The sequence below is a fragment of the Cynocephalus volans genome, chromosome 12, assembly GCF_027409185.1.
Source record: "Cynocephalus volans isolate mCynVol1 chromosome 12, mCynVol1.pri, whole genome shotgun sequence".
In the NCBI taxonomy this organism is placed as follows: domain Eukaryota; kingdom Metazoa; phylum Chordata; class Mammalia; order Dermoptera; family Cynocephalidae; genus Cynocephalus; species Cynocephalus volans.
In genome coordinates, this window is record NC_084471.1 from 16,806,088 (window position 1) to 16,827,076 (window position 20,989).

The 20,989-nt window shown below is 43.1% G+C and overlaps 1 protein-coding gene across 1 annotated transcript in view; it reads left to right on the forward strand.

The window, feature by feature from the left end:
• The window catches only part of SYN3 (synapsin III), a 451,793-nt gene that overhangs the window by 409,102 nt on the left and 21,702 nt on the right, over positions 1–20,989 (forward strand). Inside the window, exons 8-9 of the mRNA XM_063074911.1 lie at positions 15,380–15,522; positions 20,912–20,986. Of these exons, the coding sequence (XP_062930981.1) occupies positions 15,380–15,522; positions 20,912–20,986 (218 nt within the window). The remainder of the gene's footprint in view (positions 1–15,379; positions 15,523–20,911; positions 20,987–20,989) is intronic.

Genomic DNA, 20,989 nt, shown 5'->3' on the forward strand with positions numbered 1-20,989 from the left:
ACACAAAAATCAGTAGCATTTCTTTTCTCCAATAGTGAACATGCAGAACGAGAAATCAAGAAAGCCTGCCCATTTACAATAGCCACCAAAAAAATAAACTACTTAGGAATTGAGTTAACCAAGGAGGTGAAAAATCTCTATAATGAGAACTACAAACCACTGCTGAGAGAAATTAGAGAGGATACAAGAAGATGGAAAGATATCCCATGCTCTTGGATTGGAAGAATCAACATAGTGAGAATGTCCATACTACCCAAAGTGATATACAAATTCAATGCAATCCCCATCAAAATTCCAAAGACATTTTTCTCAGAAATGGAAAGAACTATTCAGACATTTATATGGAACAATAAAAGACCACACATAGCCAAAGCAATGCTGAGCAAAAAAAATAAAGCTGGAGGCATAACACTACCTGACTTTAAGCTATACTACAAAGCTATAATAACCAAAACAGTATGGTACTGGCATAAAAACAGACACACTGACCAATGGAATAGAATAGAGAATCCAGAAATCAACCCACACACTTACTTCCATCTGATCTTTGACAAAGGCACCAAGCCTATTCACTGGGGAAGGGACTGCCTCTTCAGCAAATGGTGCTGGGATAACTGGATATCCATATGCAGGAGAATGAAACTAGATCCATACCTCTCACCGTATACTAAAATCAACTCAAAATGGATTAAGGATTTAAATATACACCCTGAAACAATAAAACTTCTTAAAGAAAATATAGGAGAAACACTTCAGGAAATGGGACTGGGCACAGACTTCATGAATACGACCCCAAAAGCACGGGCAACCAAAGGAAAAATAAACAAATGGGGTTATATCAAACTAAAAAGCTTCTGCACAGCAAAAGAAACAATTAAAAGAGTTAAAAGACAACCAACAGAGTGGGAGAAAATATTTGCAAAATATACATCTGACAAAGGATTAATATCCAGAATATATAAGGAACTCAAACAACTTTACAAGAAGAAAACAAGCAACCCAATTAAAAAATGGGCAAAAGAGCTAAGTAGGCATTTCTCTAAGGAAGATATCCAAATAGCCAACAGACATATGAAAAAATGCTCAACATCACTCAGCATCCGGGAAATGCAAATCAAAACCACATTGAGATACCATCTAACCCCAGTTAGGATGGCTAAAATCCAAAAGACTATGAACGATAAATGCTGGAGAGGTTGCGGAGAAAAAGGAACTCTCATCCATTGTTGGTGGGACTGCAAAATGGTGCAGCCTCTATGGAAAACGGTATGGAGGTTCCTCAAACAATTGCAGATAGATCTACCATACGACCCAGCTATCCCACTGTTGGGAATATACCCAGAGGAATGGAAATCATCAAGTCAAAGGTATACCTGCTCCCCAATGTTCATCACAGCACTCTTTACAATAGCCAAGAGTTGGAACCAGCCCAAATGTCCATCATCGGATGAGTGGATACGGAAAATGTGATACATCTACACAATGGAATACTACTCAGCTATAAAAACGAATGAAATACTGCCATTTGCAACAACATGGATGGACCTTGAGAGAATTATATTAAGTGAAACAAGTCAGGCACAGAAAGAGAAATACCACATGTTCTCACTTATTGTTGGGAGCTAAAAATTAATATATAAATTCACACACACACACACACACACACACACACACACACACACACGAAACCGGGGGGGGGGGGGAGAAGATATAACAACCACAATACTTGAAGTTGATACGACAAGCAAACAGAAAGGACATTGTTGGGGGGGAGGGGGGGATGGAGAAGGGAGGGAGGTTTTGGTGATGGGGAGCAATAATCAGCCAAAATGTATATCGACAAAATAAAATTAAAAAATAAATAAATAAATAAATAAATAATAATAAAGGAGTACTACCCTCAAAAATAAATAAATAAATAAATAAATAAATAAATAAAATAAAACCAAAAAATAAAAAAAATAAAATGACTTAGTTCAGAAAGTCCCCAACTTATGATATTTCAACTTAACAATTTTTTTTACTTTATGACAGTGCAAAATCATTCTGTTTTTCACTTTTGGAACAATATTTTAAAATGTGCATGAGAAATTCAACATCTTATTACAAAATGGACTTTGTGTTAAATGATTTTGCCCAACTCTAGGCTAATGAAAGTGTTCCAAGCCCATTTAAGGTAAGCTAGGCTAAGCTATGATGTTCGGTAGGTAGGTGTATTAAATGCATTTCCAATTTATGATTTTTTCAACTTACAATGGGTTTATTGGGATGTAACCCCATCACTAGTCGAGGAGTATCTATATTTGCATATAACCTGCATACATCCTCCTATATATTTTAAATCATCTCTAGATTATTTATAACACTTAATACAATGTAAATGCTATGTAAATAGTTATACTGTATTTTTTTATTTCTATTTTTTTATTGTCATTTTAAGTGTGTGTGTGTGTGAATATTTTTGGTCCACAGTTGGTTGAATCTACAGATACTAAACCCACAGATATAGGGGGCCAACTGTAGATTGGATTAGTGCATGTTCCCTACCACGGGTTTCTCAGACCTGCATTCTACATGAAAATCAGGCAGGCTTTTCACCAGGGATATTCCTCTAGAAACTTCTGTTATTTATTGCTAGGGGAAAATTCCAAAAGTAATAAGATTAGCCTCACAGTTCCCAAACTCTGCATCTGGACACCTAGGAGCGCCACAGACTCACAGGGGCAACACAGTATAAATTTTCAAGGGAAACATAGCAATTCTCAACATCTGTTAGACACCACCACACAAATTACTAGCCAAAGTAGTTCAGAGTTTCTAATTAAACCTCATGCTCCTTTCAGCAATGTCACATCTTTGGGAAGCTGGGGTTTTGGTGGTGATTATATGAAAAAAAGTACCGTGAGAAAATCAATGTGGAACAGGAAATGAGGGTGGTGGTGTCCAATCTGATTCTAAAGTTTGGGAATTTGTGCAGTGCCTAACAAGCATGAATACTTATTAAGCTATTTATTTCTACTACTTAATAAATGAAACTGTTTAGTATTTATTTTGGCCTACGAATGCCATGAAAAAATCCCTGAGACGTACACTGTGAACCAGCAAATGTCAAGAAACTCTACATTAGGTTATTTGAAGCCCCCGTTTACCTCTTACCTCCCCGTTTACCTTTGACAGTGAGCTCAGGAATTGATTCTAAGCTAAACTCTGTGAGTGTGGCCCAAAGTTCACGATGTTCACACAGAGTCTGTACCAAATCCTGCCTTGCAAGTCTAGGAACTGCAAGACTGGTCTAGAATTTACTGGGAGGTAAAACAGGGATTCAGCCTGTACCTCCTCACCCCATCTAACTAGTTTCTTAATGAGCTGATATCACTTTGGAATGAGCTGGATGCATGCCTTCCTGTTATAAAAACAGAAAAACAAGCATCTGTTAGTGTGCCAGGGTTATGGTTTTATTGTTTCCAACTAGGAGTGGCCTGAATATCTAGCTGGTCCTGCCAGCTAATTATTGCCAGAAAGACAGACCACAGCGCAACTGTTCTTAATCTATGGTTATTATTTTTGGTAGATGCCTTCCTGACTTTTAGCTGATTTGTAAATAACCTCGTTCAGTAAATTACCTCATGTAGTTACCTTTGTTTGAAAAAGACAAGTGTGCTTTACCCATCACACCAGGAAGAAACTAGGCCTTCTATGAGACTTGATAGAGATGGCTTTTGTTGGGGTGAACATCTGCCTTAAATGTTTTCTAGGTGATTGAAATAGGACAGTGAACTTCAGGTGCTCGTGTGTCTGTGTATCAGGGTTGATTCCAACCCATTTTCTGGAGAGGATCTTGACCCCATTCCCTGTGGCTCTAAGGGGAGATGGGATTGCCCCTCTTCAAGCATGAATGCCTGTTAGCCCTCAATCTCCTAAGAAAGTGTTAAGGCTCAGCTTTCTGTTAACACTGGTGAGTTTCTTTCAGCACCAGCCTCAGGGCTATTGCACCTCCCTTCCATGTGCCCAGACTCTCTTTCTCTAGCAATTCCCATGACTGCCCCTTCCTTCATCCTTTCAGCAACTATTTATTAAGTACCTACTATGTGCCAAGCCCTATGCTGGGTGTCAGGGGTATAAGAAGGAATAATAATAAGAGTTATAACATTTCTTGAATGCTTATGATGAGCCTAGTGCTTTTTTAGACTATTTACATGTACTATCTCATTTAATGCTCAACAACAATCCAGTGTTCAAAAACAATCCAACAGTGAGTTACCCACATTTTGCTGGTGAAAAAAGTGAGACATGAAGAGGTAAATAATTTCCCTCGAGGTCATACAGTGAATAAGTGATGGAGCTGGGGTTTGAGTTTGCATTCTTAAATGCTCTGTTATATTGCCTCCCTAGTAAAACACAGGAGGTCCCTGGTCCTATCAGCTTACATTTTAGTGTAGGAGACAGTAAATGCATTAACAGATAAGTAATTTCAGATTGTCAAAGGTAGTAAGAAAAATAATGATAATAAACCAGGGTAATGCAGGAGAGACTCCCCAGAGTGGAGTATCCACTCTACTTCAGATCCCTCTACTTAGGGATCATCTGGGCTGAGGCCTGAAGAAAGCAGCTGAACTTGTCTGTTTCTTTTGCTTATAAGGAAATACTCAGAACTGGGTAACATGTAAGAAAACAAAATTTATTGCTTAGAGTTTCAGAGGCTGGGAAGTCCAAAGTCCAGGGAATACACATCCGGTGAGAGCCTTGTTGGTAGATAGTGACTCTTCACAGCAAAGCACATGGCAAGAATGGCAGAGCAGAGAGAGAGACTCTCACATGCTCTCCTTTTAAAGCCAACAGAACCACACCCATGACCACCATAAAACCATCAATAGATTAATCCATTTACCAGGGCACAGTCCTTACAATCTAATCACATCTTCAAGGCCCCACCTTTCAAGTATCATAATAGGATTTCCCACCCTCAACAATTACAGTGGGGATTAAGCTTCAGTGACTTTGGGGGGACATTCAATACACAGCATCAGCCATGGGACAGTATTCAGGAAAATTGTTTTTAACCTTTTATTATGGAAATATTCAAAAACAAGCAAAAGAAGAGAAAATGGTAAACTGACACCCCATGCACCAATCATTCAACTACAACCATTATGCACTGATGGTCAACTTTGTTTCACTTCTACTTCCACGCTTTCTCTCAAACACCACTGAATACTTTTGAAAAGTTTTTTAATGAGATCTAATTCTCATACTATAAAATTCACCTTTCTAAATTGCACAAGTCCGTGGTTTATTAGTATGTCTATGGATTAGTCCATTTTTATTGCTTATAACAAAATATACATAACTGGATATTTTACAAAGAAAACAAAATGTATTTCTTACAATTTTGGAGGATGGGAAGTCCACACTGCAGGGAACACATCTGGTGAAGGTCTTGGTGGTGATGACAGTGACACCGGATATCACATTGCAAGATAGTGGAAGCAGAGTGAGCAGAGAGAGGGAGCGACCAACCTCCTCATTCACTCTCCTTTTAAAGCCCTCAGAACCACGCCCCTCACCATGATTATTAATCCATTCACTACAGTATGGCCTACAATCTAATCACCTCTTCAAGGCCCCACCTTTCAATTACCATAATCATATTTCCCACCCTCAACAGTTACAGTGGGGATTAAGCCTCAATAAGGGGGGGCACCCAATCAACAGCAGTTTACAAGGTGGAACCATCACCTCTGCATAATTCCAAGACATATTTATCACCCCATACACATTAGCAGTCACGGTCATGCCCCCTCCCCTCAGTTCTTAGCAACTGCTCCTCTACCTTTTGTCTCTGTGGATCACTGGAACATTTTAAAGGAAATCCCAGATATCACATCATTTCACTGAAAAATATTTCAGTATGTATTTCTAACACACAAAAGTTTCTTCTTTTTTTCTTTAGCATAGCCAATACCATTATTACATTTAAAAACTTATAATAATTCTTTAATATCAACTGTGATATCATATCATTTATGATATCATCTATGTTCAGTAGCCCCTATTAACCGATTTGTTCTCATTGTATGCAAACGAGGCTTTCATGTTCACATGGTTAGAATGACATAAGTCTCTTTTGATCTATAACAGTTCCCCTCCATTTAGTTTTTTTTTTTCCTTTGTCATTCATTTACTGGGGTAGAAAAAGGTCATTTTTCCTGTAGCATTTCCTGCATTCTGAATTTGGCTGATGGCAGCTCCATGGTGTTTCATTATTGCCTGTATTTCCTGTAAACTAACAGTTAGATTCAGAAGTTTGGCCTGATTCAGGTTATGATTTTTGGCAGGAATACTTCCTAAGTTGGGGTGTGTTCTTTCACATTGTATCTGGAGGTGCAGTCATGACTGATAGTCTCTCTTTTGAGATGTTAAGACTAACCTGTGAGTTCAAGTGTTGTCTGCCTGGTCCACACATTATGAAGTTCCCCATCAGCGTTTCCCCAGTGGTCGTGGCATCCGTCACTGTTGCCTCGATCAGTTATTGCATTTGGAATTGCAGAAGAATGATGCTCTAATTTTCTTTCTCCTGCATTTATTAGCTGGAATTCATCAAAAAAAAAAAAAAAAAAAGTACTTCTTTATCCCTTTATTTATGTTCAGAATAATGAGATAGTGTCTTATCATCCTCCAAAAGTGACTGATGACTTTTCTAAGTCATCGATTATTAACAATTTGATATATTTCAATTCATTGAAGCCATTATTCTTTCTGGTACTTAAAATATCCCATCTCTGGCTAGTGGGAGTCCTCTCAAGTTGATCCATATGTCCTCTTGACATAATAGTTTCCCTCTTTCTAGCATGATAAGATATTCTAAACTCATCCTATACATTTCCTGCCTCACACCCTGAATCAGCCATTCCCGCAAGAAGCCCTGGTTCCTTTCATAATAAATAATCTTTATTAGAGGCCACAGTCTGGTTGCTAAATATTTTTGTTGCTATTTTCTTGGCCATTGCTTCTGGGCCTTTTTGGTGGACACAGGAGAAAATACATATATATGAGTATTTTTAAGAGAAAAATACATTATAAATTCATACTATCCTGAATTCAAATTTTAGATTACAGAATTTTTACTTAATTTCTTTTATTTTAAAATTGCATTTTTCTCTTACACTTAAAAACCTTTTTTCTAATAAAATTAACATTAATGCTATTATAATGGTTTTAAAATAGCCATACCATTATTATATTACTACTAACAATATGATTTCTGAATAAAATTTTATATTTCTTAGTAAGTTTTTTAAATCCTTTGGATATTTTTCACTAGGAATGTACAGTTACTGTTGTGTTGGGGGGTTTTTTATTTGTTTGTTTGGTTGGTTTAACAAATACTTAAGGAACATCTACCATGTGCCAATTATTGATTGGGCTATTACGAATATAACGCCTGGTGGGAAGGACAATCAAGTAACTATATTATGACCCCCTGGGTTATAAGCAATAGCAAAAATTAATTCATCCAAGAAACTGGAATCACACAGAGATTCCCATCTCGGCTTTCTGTTAAAAAGTCACTGGAAATAATAATTCTCTGTATGTGAAACCATCAGCTTAATATATTGTTAAGTTGAGTCACTTCATTTTGTCTTCTATCTTCAGGAAATTTTTTCTCTATTTGATTTATTTTGTCTTATAATTACATAACCATATTTGCTTTGTTCCAAAGTCAAAATTATAAAAACAAGGTACATAGGGCCGAGCCCGTGGCGCACTTGGTAGAGTGCGGCGCTGGGAGCGCTGCGACGCTCCCGCCGCGGGTTCGGATCCTATATAGAACTGGCCGGTGCACTCACTGGCTGAGTGCCGGTCATGAAAAGGACAAAAAAAAAGAAAAAAAAAACAAGGTACATAGAGAGAGGCCAAGCTCTCATCCCTGTTACCTCCACCTTCTCTCCCCTCTATAGGTAACCAATCTCATTTGGTTTTGGTTTATCTCTCCACTACATTTTTTAAAGCAAATATGTACATTCCTCACCAATAAAATATCGGTAAAAGATAGCATGCTATGCTCATTATTCTACACCCTGCTTTTTTCACTCTCTAGCAGTATGTAGTAGTGAACAGAGATCTCCCTCATTCCCTTCTCACGGGTGCAAAGTATTCCACTGGGTGCATTTTTCACCACTGACACAGCCAGTCCCCTGTTGATGGACATGTAGGCGAGCAGTCAGTGCACTATCCCTGTGGCAGCCCACCCTGCATGCCTTCTTATCCCAAATGTCCTTTCTGGCCAGAGGACCTGTCTAACATCCCTCCAGCTCCACCCACCCACAGCTCCAGACCAACTGCCCCTTCTTCAGGGTCTCATCCAGTTCTGAAGGGCTCATGATGGGTGCTGATGGGTGCTGTAAACCTGTGAGCATGTAGAATACAGCCCAAGTGTTTACAGAAAATTTTCTTCTACAAATAGTCCTTCAACAAATAGCCTTGTGAATATGCCATTTCATAATTTTGACACTGTATTTTTGGATGGATTTTTAGAAGTGAAATTACTATTGCCCAACTTTAAATTAAGTATTCTGCTGTATGTTATGTCTTTAAATTTTACCATAAATCCTTTCTAGAACAATTAACATAAAAACATAAATACTTTAAAAACTCATCTTGGGTATCCAACATATGGCGCAGTGTCTGGCACCTAGTGAAAGCTCAATAATTATAGAATGAATAAATGAATAAATGAATGAATGAATGAATCTAATCATCACCTAATCCTCGTACGAATAGCCATTTGACCAAGTCATTTGTTTAGCCTATAAATATTTAAATAACACCTAACATGTTCCAGAACCTCTGCAATGAGCCGGATAAGCCCTATGGTATCCCACAGATTACAGAAGAGAGATGAATGTGGGTGATTATACAGGAAATAGATTTGTAGCTGGATGAATGATTGTGTTTTTAAAAAGAAAGCATTGATTGATGATGGTTCAGTGCCAGCAAAGAATCTCAACAACTATCCAACTAAAGAGAACCAACTTTTTTTGAATGCCTAGCAGGTGCTAGACACTATGCTCGGTAGGTCCATTGACAGTCATTATAAATTTCATTTAAAAATCATAATAATCCTGCAAGGTAGCTGTTACCACTTTTAACAGATAAGGAAACTGAAGCTCAAAAAAGTAACTTAAGTAAGGTCAAATGGCTGGAATTAGGTATAAGAAGGGTACACCAGAATCATGAGTGACGTGGAGCTAAGACGGATAGTTAACAGACTAGATGACAGATCCACATTGGAAGATGGAAGGATAGATGAAAACGTGAGAGCTGATCATTAGCAGGGTAAATGAGAAGTCCTCCTCGGGGATTGAAACACATTGACCACTCAAGTCCAGGCTAGAGAGAGGTGGATTATCAGGATCTTGTGTTGAAAATGATCTGAAGGTATTAGCTTAGGACAAGCTCCATATAGATCTTAGAAAAGCTAACATTATATTAAGCTGCATTAATATTTATAGAAGCAAGATAATTAATAGGCTCAAATCTCCACTAGGATAAGAATCATAAATCTCTTGTTCCTTGTTATATCCCCAGCCTGCAGTACAGTATCTGGAAGAAACAGTAATTGTCTGGATATAATGGGCACTCAATACATATCTGTAAATACTTAGGTATATTTATTCAGTCACTAAACAAATTTATCAAGCACCTGTTATTCTCAGAGTGTTATTGTAGGTACTTAAAATAAGCACTGCCCTTGCAGAGCTCACATTGTACTGGAATGGTAGGGAAGGAAGACAACAAACAAACAAACAGTGCTGTGACGTGGTGGTGGATGTGCTATGGAGAAAAACAAAGCAGGGTAAGGAGGTGAAGAATGCTGGCTGGGAGGAGTGATGTCACTTACGGTGGGGGGAAGACCGCTCTTAGAAGCTGATGCTGGAGCAGAGGCCTGAATGACGTGAGGGTGTGAACCATGCAGGCAAGGGACGGCAAGTGCGAAGTCCAGAGGGGACAGTCTTATCTGATCTCTGCTGGTGAAACCACCTCTGGAGTATGGAATGTAATTCTAGGTACCACATAGTTTAAAAGATTGTCAAATGAGATGGCTGGTTAAATCAGTTGGTTAGACCAGTGCTCATAAAACCAAAGTTCAGGGTTCAATACCTGTATTGGCAAGCCGGAAAAAAAATTAAATGAACAGATTGTCAAATGAGAGCATTTCAAGGTAGTAAAGGGTCTGGAACCAGCTCATACTAGGAGTGAGTTAAGAAGAGAGCGAATTATGCACACCTGGGTGGCTCTCTTCAAGTGGATGAGGAGATACAGGCAGAGCACTAAGGTATACCCCGTGGGATAATTGGGACCATTCATTCATTCTTGGCGCAATATTCGGCAGAACAAGTTAGAGGCTCCCTGAAAAGGAATGAGCCCCCCAGCACAATAGTGAGCTCCCTGTTACTGGAGATATCCAAGCAAATAATGGACAATCTACTGAGGATGTCAATGACTTTCCCATCCAGGTTGGAATTTGGAATAGGAGTCCTCTGAGCCAAATCCCACTCAGAAGATTCTCACTTGTATCCCGACTCCTCTCCCCAGTTTTGCTGCCTGTGTGTTTCCACTCCCCCTCCTTGCTTCCACGCAGGACAGAGCACACCTGTGTACACACACACGTGCACACAAGGGAGGTAAAGCAATTCAGAAAGCAGGAGAGGAGCGGAGTATAGGAAACCAAGTTGGGATACGAGGAGGGGAAGTAGGTCAGAGAGACAGAGAGGAAGGGATGAAGACGAAATAGAAAGCAAGAGGAGGCAACGCTGAGAAGGGGCAAGGAAAACTGAAGGGGAGAAGGAGACAGACAAGAGAAACAGCAACGAAGGGAAACTGAGGAAGGGAAAAGACAAGAGAGAGATGGTACTAAAAGAGGAAAAGGAGAAGAGACAAGGCAGAGGAGTGAAAAAATGGGAGAGAAAATATGAGAAGATGGAGGAGGAGAGGGAGAGAAGGCGACGAAGGGAGAGAAAAGAAGGAAAGAAGGAGAGAGCCAGAGGAAGGGGCAGAGGGAGAGCAGGGCCAGAGTGTGGGTGCAGATCGAGTCTGGGAGTCGTGGTGGCCCCATCACAGCTGCCCAGAGCAGCACATGGGTAATCTTGAATCACAGCTCATTTATAGCTTCCTGTTTTCAGCTTGTCTTTGTGAACCCTTGGAGGGGGTTCCAGCCAGTAAATAAAGCAGAGTGCCAGGACTCCCTGCCTGGGCCAGCTGCTGTCCTCAGTGCCCTCTCACCCCACCTCCCCTTTCAGGCCCGAGGACCATCCCAGATCCCCCTCCAGCACTCCCTTCCCCAGGCTGCAGACCACCTACCCCCTTCTCCAGGGTCTCAGACTTCATCAGGTTCTCAAGGACTCATGCTGGAAGCCATACCCCTCTGAGCATGTAGCATCCAGCCCAAGCATTTACAGAAAAATTCACCTTGTAAAAGATAAGTTGCCGTGAAACACATTTGCTTCACCTTTTTTTGAACTCCTTTGTTTTTCCTTCTTTTCCCCTGTTCCCCTCCCAAGTTACAGGCAGTTTTTTATCCAGCCTTCTTAAATTCAATCCAGCAAATCTGTTTTGAGCATCTGCAACGTGCCAGGCACCAGTGTTATGACTGGGAACATGACTCGTTCCTGTGCTCGAGAAGCTCACAGTCTGACAGGGACACAAATACTGTGGATCACGGGTGGAGGGGGAGCTGGGTTTTATGGAACCTGGGCATTATAAAATTTGGGAGGCCCTCTGTAAGGAAAAGAACGTAAGATTGCTAGGAACATTTGGGCAGGGCCCCTCCTGAGCTTTGAAGGAGCCTGTGTGGGAGAGGCCTGGGTTATCTGCTCCGTCTTGGAGAAGGCAGGATAGAAGCCCAGACCAAGACAGGAGAGGAGGGTTCCCTAAGGGAGGCTGGGCTGACCACTAATTAGTTAATTAAACCACTGTGTTTGTATTTTCTCTCTTTTGTCTACCCCGTGAAAGACCGCATGATGCTTTCAACAAATATTTACTTAGGACATGTATAATAATTATGATAAAGTTCAGCTGCCATAACAAAGACTTAAAATGGCTTAAATGAGGTTGGACTTTCTCTTCAGCTAATGATCTGAGCAAAAGTGGCCCAGAGCTGGGGTGGACCCTGCTCAGTTTCATGGGCCCAGGCCCCTTCCATCTTATTGATCGTTCATCCCTAGTGTGCTGCCCTCAGCCACACCCTCAAAGACAGTCCATGTTCCAGCCAGTGGGGAAGAGAAAAGGGGGAAGTGGAGAGCTCTCCTCTCCCCTGTAACAGCACAGCCTGGAAGTTCATGTCCCTCTTCTACCCACATCCCATTGGCCAGACTGTGGTCACGTAGTCGTACAAAGGTGCCAGGGAGATGGGGAAGTGTAATTTTTATGCCAGGTGGTCATGTGCCCCCAGATCAGGGGACTCTGTGACTGTAGAAGCAGAGGAGAATGGCTGATGTGGACAACTAGACATCTCCAAGGCAGTCTTGCTGTGGGAAACCAAGGTGCAGAAGTTCTGGTCTTTTCCAAAGTCACCAGTGATAGGACCGTGAATCAGACAAGGTGTCCCTGCAAGCTCTCGCCTCATTCTTTCATTCTGGTAACTCTGACTTCCTCTTTCTGACCCTAAATATTGGCTGAGGATGAAACTCCAGGACCATCAAAGGGCACTGGAGGAAGAGAAGGCAATAGAGGCCACAAAGAAGTTGCCAGAAAGAAAGGAAGAGGCCTCGGAGAGAACAGTGGTGTTGGAACCAAATTTCAAAAAGTTCACCAATTTCAGATGCTACCAAGTGCAAAAATTTCGGTGGAATGGTGGGGAGTGAGATCTGAAGAGAGCAGGTTCAGGGGTGAGCGGTAAATGAGGATGGAGAGACATCCAGCAGAGACGGAGACTGGTGAGTCTCCGAGGTTCTGAAAAGCAGACAGGTTTGGAGGAGAATGGTGGATATTTGACTGTGTTAATCCAAAGGATAAAGAATTCATGAAAAGCAAGAGACTAACATGCATGGCAGAAATATGGCGTGGCTGCTTTAACAAAGACCAAAATAATAGTGTCTTAAACAAAATTAAAGTTTACTTCTCTCTCATGTCAGAGTCTGAGCATACACAGTCAAAGGCTAATGGGGGGCTCCAGTGTTGCGGACCCAATTTCCTTCCATCTTACCACTCTGCCATCCTCAACATGAAGCTCTCATCTTGTGGTCTAAAGTGGCTGCTCCTGCTCCCACCATCATGTCCACGTCCCAGACAGGGCAAAGAAGGGAAAGGGAAAGGGAAGACTTCCTCCATCTTCTAGGCACACCCAGAGGTGGCTCACTGCACGTCTACGTGGAGACTAGGCCACATCTACCTGTAGGAGGCTGGAATGAAGTAATCTTTAGCTGAGAGACCAGATGCCCAGCTAAAACTTAGAGGTCTTGATGCTAAAGGAAGTGGGGACGGCCAGCAGTCAGAGCCTTGGAAGACCTAAAACAAAGGGAAGAAGCACCCCACTGCCGCTGCAGCTGGGAGGGAGAAGTGGGAAAGCTGATGAGCTTGGAAAGGCATGGAAGATAGGGGACTCTTGCCTGCTCACCCTTGTTTTCTCTGCATCATCACTCAGTGATGTGGTACTCAGCATCATCACTGAGAGGCTGGGGCTGTCAGAGAGCCGAGGAGAGAGAAGTCTTGGCAAGCCTCTATCCTGGTGCTTATTCACATCATTGCAAGAGAATAGCAGGCGTGCACCTACACATCCCCTGCGATGCTTCCAAGAAAAGCTGTGCCTTTGGAGTCCAGTATTGCATCCTGGCTCTGTGCTTAGCTGCTAATGGCCTTGAACAAGTTAAGAAATCTGTTTCCTCTTCTGTTAAATGAGCATGAGAATACCTAGCCTGCCTACCTCACAATCCAGTTCTGTGTCCCACAGGAGAGCTGTGAAGACACTTCGTAAGCATTAAAGTGGGGGCAAATGTAAGCAGCACTATCACGGAGGGATGGGGTCGTTAGAGTAGCACAGAGACTCAAAGGGCAGACAGCAAAGGGTTAGGAGGGGAGGTCATAAGGATGTGAGGAGACCCTTTCCACCCTCCCACGTGGACTGCCCGGCACCCGGTCCCTCCGAGGGCTCAGCATCAGAACTCCTCTGCTGGTGAGGGGAGGGGGCCTGAACAAACAGGGCCCCACGGCCAGCGGGAGGGAGCAGCCCCGCCCAGCTGTCCACAGCCGCTGGGAGTCAGCCTCTGTTCTGTCTTGAGATCACTATCACAGAGCCTTGGCTTCATCCCCTGCACTTGGCCTTGGGAGCTCTCCTGGGAATTCTCCCTTACCCCGGGACAGCACCCTGTGTTCCTGGCCCCAGCTCAGTAAACAGTGTGAGTTTCTCCCCCTAGGCCTCTGGCCTAGCAAAGCAAGCCTGTCCCATGCGTACATGCTCACATGCACACACGCACACACAGACTGTGTACACACAAGCACCACGTACTACACACCACACATCACATACAGCAAACACACCACACACACATACACCACACACTGCACATAACACACACACCACACAAACACACAACACACACACCACACAAACACACACAAAAATATACTACATACTACATACCATACGCTCCATACCACACACACACACACACACACACACACACACTACGTAAGCACACAAAAAACATACCACACATACAACGTACATCAAGCTCACGCGAACACACCACACACATGCACCACACACTAAACACCACACACACAAATCTCCCACAAATTACACACACACACATGCACGTACCCTATACATGCACAACCCCCCCACACACTTGTACAAACTTCCTTCTTTCTAGCCAGTCTCTCTGTATGCCACATCACCCCTCACTCGATCCTCTACACAACTGCGTGAGTGACTTTTCTAAAACACGAATTAAGACACTTCCTTGTTTAAAATCCTTTCCTCTACCAGTGGCTTTCCAGAGCCTTCAGGCTAAATGTCTAGCTCCTGGCCAGAGCTATGGTGGCCCTCCATGATCGGTTCCCCGATGACCCCCATCCAGCCCCTCGCCTTCCTGGCGCCTGTGCCTTTACACAGCCTCTCTCTGGAGGATGGCCCCATGATTGCATCCATCTGAAAAACATAGTCACTCTTCCAAACCCTGCTCGGAGCTCACCTCTTCTACGGAATTGCCCCTTCCTCTTCTGCACCTTGCACAGACGTGTAGTGGAATGGTTTGTTTCCTGTGTCTGTCTCCCTTGCTAAGCAGGTGACCCTCTCAAGGGCATTTGTCTCTAAATACGGAGTACTTGGTCCTGGAGAATGCTGGGTGGGTGGCACTTACCCCCTCACTCTCCCACACAGATCAAAGTAGAAAACCAGCATGACTACCAGGACATCACCAGCGTGGTAGCCATGGCCAAAACCTACGCCACCACGGAGGCCTTCATTGACTCCAAGTACGACATCCGCATCCAGAAAATTGGATCCAACTACAAGGCTTACATGTGAGTTGCAGGGGCTGGGGGAGCTGGGAGGGAGGGTGACAGGAGCGTGTGGGAGGAACAGAGATTCGAGATGCGTGTCCTGCCACTGCCTCCTCCATCCGAGGGCAGGGACCTCCCTCAGCACCTCATTATTCTCCCTTTCTGTCTCCTTACTGCCCTCAGCTCTTCTTGGTGCGGCCAGGATATTCTGTCACAGCTTATCTCAGGATAGATTTCTGTCCACTCAAACAAGGGCTGTTTTCCCCAAAGAAAGAAGGATGCTTCTCGTGTTTGGGGAGACTGCAGGATGTATGTCCTAGGGGTCGAGGCTGAGACATCTGGAGACAAATCAAAAGGGGCTTTAAACGCCTTGCTGTGAGGTTTGGGGTTTTCTGCTGTTCTCTTCTGAGCAGGGAAGTGGCATGATCTGAATTGCAGTTATAAAAAGATGACTCCAGGGCCCTGGGATGCAAAGAGGTTTCTCTGGAACCAATAAAACCAGTTAGGTGGTTCCATCAGATTTCTCTGGCTGCAAGCAATAGAAACTACATCAACCTAATGTAATGTTTTATTTAAAAAGGAATTTATTAGAAAACCATAGCTGATCAAACTTAAAAAAAAAAAAAAAAAAAAAAAAAAAAAAAAAACACTAAATTATCAATTCCAGAAATACTCATATTAGGATCCAGGGCAACCCCAGGAATCTGGGTAGCCAGAAATAATAGACAATCTTCATGGCACCCCCATTGGGAAATGAACCTAACGTAATCATTTTCAGGGCTTAACTCAAGTTTGAGTTTCCATGGAAATAGTGCTGATTAGTCCAACTTTGATCACGTGCTTCTTTGTTAGATAAAGGCAGAAACCCAGTATGGAGAGTCCCACCACAAAGACATGCAGTGGGGCAGAGTCATTACCCAGTGGAAACAGAGGTGCAGTATCTAAAGGAAAAGAAATGAATGCCAGGTGGAAAAACAGCCCACCTGCACCCCAGATGTGTCTTAGCCCAGACTGGATTCCATTGAGGCTGTGGTTATACGGATGAGCAGGAGTTCTGGAATAGGTGGAAGGCCTCATTCTTTGGAGAGGTCTTATCTGCTCCGAGGCCTCTCTGTCTCTCACTTTGGAATGTTGCTGTTGGTTCCACTTTAAATGATGAGACCCCACAGAGCCAACCATTGCCTGGTTACAAGGCATTTATAGAGCACAGACTATGTGCACAGCTCCATGTTTAAGGACTGCAATGGTGAGCCCTGGATGGTTAGAAAGCCTCTCTGCCCACAGGCTTCTGTGTAGTATAGCTTGTGCTCTAGGCGAGGGTCAGGAAACATAGCCCACAGGCACAATCCAGCTGCTACCTATCCCTGTAAATAAAGTTCTGTTGATCACAGCCATGCACATCCATTTATGTATTGCCTGTGGCTGCTTTTGCACTACCTGGATCACCTAGATCAGGGGTCAGCAAACTTTCCATAAAGGGCTAGATGGTGATTTTAGGCTTTGCAGCCATATGGTCTCCGTTGTAACCACTGCATTCTGCCATTGCCCGAGAAACTGGAGGAGATGCAGGCAGTTGACCTAGAAGAAAATGTTCCCAGGAAAGGGATGGAGCTGGTTCTCACGGAATGATTTTTCTCTGTCTTGTCCATCACCCTCTTCCAGCCAGCCCAGACCTCTCACTGCTCTCAGATGCCTGGGGGTGATAATATCAGCCCCTCCCTGACCCCTCGGGGTCATGGCGCATTCCAGTGCAGTGGTCCAGTGCATTCCTCAGGCCCCCACCATCTGTCATGATATCATTTCCCTCCTCTCTTCATTGTTAGAGTTTCCACTTGACATTGATGACACCTTGTCCCAGTTTCTTTTCTTGAGGATTACCTCATTGCCACATTCTTTATGCTGAGCCTCTCTGGCCTGACAGCTCCAATTTGTCATTAGTTATAGAGTTTCCTGGACCCTGGATTGGCCCACATCCAAGGGAGGGTATTCGTGGCAGACCTCAGCCTAGCGTGTCCCTCCTGACCCTGACCTGCACTCGGGCCTTTGTGCTTGTTGCTACTGGGGAGTCATTTTTTTCTAGGTCCTAGCAGACAAGGCAAGGAAATATATGTGTGTATCCTTACCCGCACGTACAAATAATTATTTCTATATATATATCCATCCATATCTATATTAAGCTAAACAGATTCATATTGATGTCTCCAGCTTTCAGCCAGTACCATGTGGCCCACTTTAGCTGTCCCTGAGGACTTGTCTGTAACCTCCCACTCCAGCAGAGAACCTGGCTCTTGCCATCCACAATCCATTTACTTGTTTGTTCCACTCCAAGATATGTGTACAGTTTCAGAACTGTTAACCCGTAGTCCCATGGGAAACAACTTTACCAGCTACACACAGTGCTTATGTACAGTTTCTTGTCTTTAGTCATACAGTCTCCATTCACGTCCAAAGTCACTTACATCAGCACCTGTTCCCCCACCCCTTCAATGAGATTACTGCATGCGCTGTGCTATGGTCTGGATGTTTGCATCTCCAAAAATTCATACGTTGAAATTCTAACCCCCAAGGTGACAGTATTAGGAGACAGGGCCTTCAAGGGGTGATCAAAGGTGATCAGGATGAACCCTCATGAATGGAATTAGTGTTCTTACAAAGGAAGCCCCAGAGATATAGATAGTTCCTTCTATCACATGAGGACACAGCTAGCAGGTGCCACCTGTGAACCAGAAGGCCTTCACCAGGCACCGAATCTGCCAGTACCTTGATGTTGGACTCCAGCCATGAGAGATAAATTTCTGTTGTTTATAAGCCACCGAGTCTATGGTATTTTGTTATGGCAGCCTGAATGAACTAAGACAATTTGTAATAAAGGTAGATGCTTTTGTCACAATCTACATTCCATTCTACATTCCAGTGGCTGCGTCACATTTGGGCCAACCAACCCCTTTCCCAACACCTGTGGTGAGCTCAGTGGGATCTGCCATGGGAAGTCATGGTTAAGAGCGTGGTTTGTCAGATGTGATTTGGTAGCTGTATTATTACGTTTCTGTTGTTTATAACAAAATGCCTGAAACTGGGTAATATATAAAGAAAAGAGGCTTATTTTCCACAGTTTGGGAGGCTAGGAAGTCCACAATCCAGGGCAAACATCTGGCGAGAGCTGCCTTCTTGGTGGGAACTCTCTACAGGGTCCCATAGCTACCAGGATGTCACATGGTGAGAATGAGCTGAGCAAAAGAGCTAACCTGCTCATTTGCTCTCCTTATAAAGCCATCAGAACCATGCGCATGACCACCCATTAAATCATCAACTCATTATTCCATGAATGGATCAATCCATTCACTAGGTCACAGCCCTCAGATCCAGTCACCTCTTAAAGGCCCCTCTTTTCAAACACCATAATTATATTTCCCACCCTCAACACTGTTACAATGGAGGTCAAGCTTCACTGAGTTTTGGGGGGAAGCATTCAATCCACATCAGTAGCTGTAATACAACTTCTATTTTTTTTTATTATATACATACATGTGGGATACAACATTGATTTTTAATAATTGTGTAGAATGTGTGATGGTTAGATCAGTATAGTTAGCTTATTCATCATTACAATACACGATCATTCTTTGTGTCCATTGAGTAGCTATAATAATAACAATGCCCGTCTCAGGTTTTGTGAGGCTGAAGTGAGCCAGTAACGTACAAAGCCCTTAGACCCTTGTCTCAGACAGAGAAAGCACTCATTACATACCAGCTCCCACTATCATTACCCTCTTGGAAGGAAAGCAGCCTGGCTTGTGTTCCTGCTGCTTCTGCCCTTGGAATGCCTTATTTTCTTGTCTCCACCTCCTGAAAATAATAGTAGCACCCATTGTGCTAGGAGATTTATGTGCATATTATCTTTAATACACACAACGTTCTATAAAGATGGTTCTATAATTATTCCCATTTACCAATGAAGAAATAAAGACTCAGAAACGTTGCCCATGGTTATATAGCCAGAAAATGCTGGAACCATGATTCAAACTTACATCTGTCTGATTCTAGTTAGTTCTTACCTCCTCTTACCACCATAAATATCCCACTATGCCAAATTCTACTCATTCTCCAAGGCACAACTCAGTGGCTACCTTCTGGGGTCACATTAAGTGACCTTGGTCTCTCCTTCACTTCCCTGGAGTGCTCCACTCCTATGTTTATTGCTAAGCCTACCACGCGTATACTCTGGTTTTAGGCTAGTCCACACTTCTAGGTCGTGAGCAGCCTGAGGTCTCATTCTCAGACTAGTCTTGTACCTAGGATATAGGGTGGCCTGTGAGTGTTTGCCAAATTGAATTGAATTGAGTTGAGGTGAACCAGACTAAACTAAACTGACATTGAGCTTATCAGTGGTGCTACACCCATTACTATCTATGGCTCCTATTGGCCACCATCTACTATCAGCATTTACACATTTGATTTCTATTTTAGAAGAACGTATTTTTATGTCAATTCAGTCTTTGCTGAGTCCAGATGTGCCATTGGTGATAGACAGTTTGTCTGGGTTCTCCCCCAGCATACATAGTCCCTTACCCACTAGATAGCTACTGGATACCTACTGCATGCCAGCCAGGTCCCAGTGGACGCTGGGGGTACAGGGCATGATGTAAAACATGTCTCCCACCCTCAGGGCTTCCCTTCCATCAGGGAAGACAGGACACTAAAGCAGTCCTTGTAATGACAAGTGAGATGAGCATGACTGAACATTAGGGCTGTCTATTCTTGTTGGGGAAGGTGGACTGTCAGGAAGTCACACTTCACGTGAAACCTGAAGGATGAGGAGGATTCGAAGAGACAAAGAAGGAGACAAAGACAGTAGGGGACAAAGAGAAGAGGCTGCCACATAGGGAAAGAGCTGTGGGCAGCAGAGCACTGGAAGAGAGGTCAGTTGTGGCTAGAGCAGAAAAGGCAAGGGAACAGGGAAAAGTGGTGAGGCAGGCAGAGCCCAGAGCCTTCCCGCTCTTCACCGTGGAAAAGTAATCACTTCTCTCTGAGGATTATTTTTCCTACATAGTGGGGTCCTCGAAAAATTTCAGAACCTCCAGGGGCTACACTGCTCTAGTTCTCCTCATAAACAGGAGGTCAAGGTTTGGGGATTTCATCTAACAGTGTAGGGATTTTTTTAATCTAACCTTTAAATTTCGAAGGTGGCTTAGAAAACAATAAGTAAGATCCAACAAATAAATAAGCAATCAGCATGAAGGGAAATAAAAACAGGAAAATAACGCTGAGGACAGGGTGTGTACCTAAGAATACATGCTATAATGTGAGCCAAATATTTGAACCAGAGCCTCCTAACAGCCAAAGCAAAGAAGGAAAGGAAATTGGTGACAGGGTCCCTAATGTCCTCAGTGTGTTTTTTGTTCTGATGCAGGAGAACCTCCATCTCTGGGAACTGGAAGGCCAACACAGGCTCTGCCATGCTGGAGCAGGTGGCCATGACAGAGAGGTA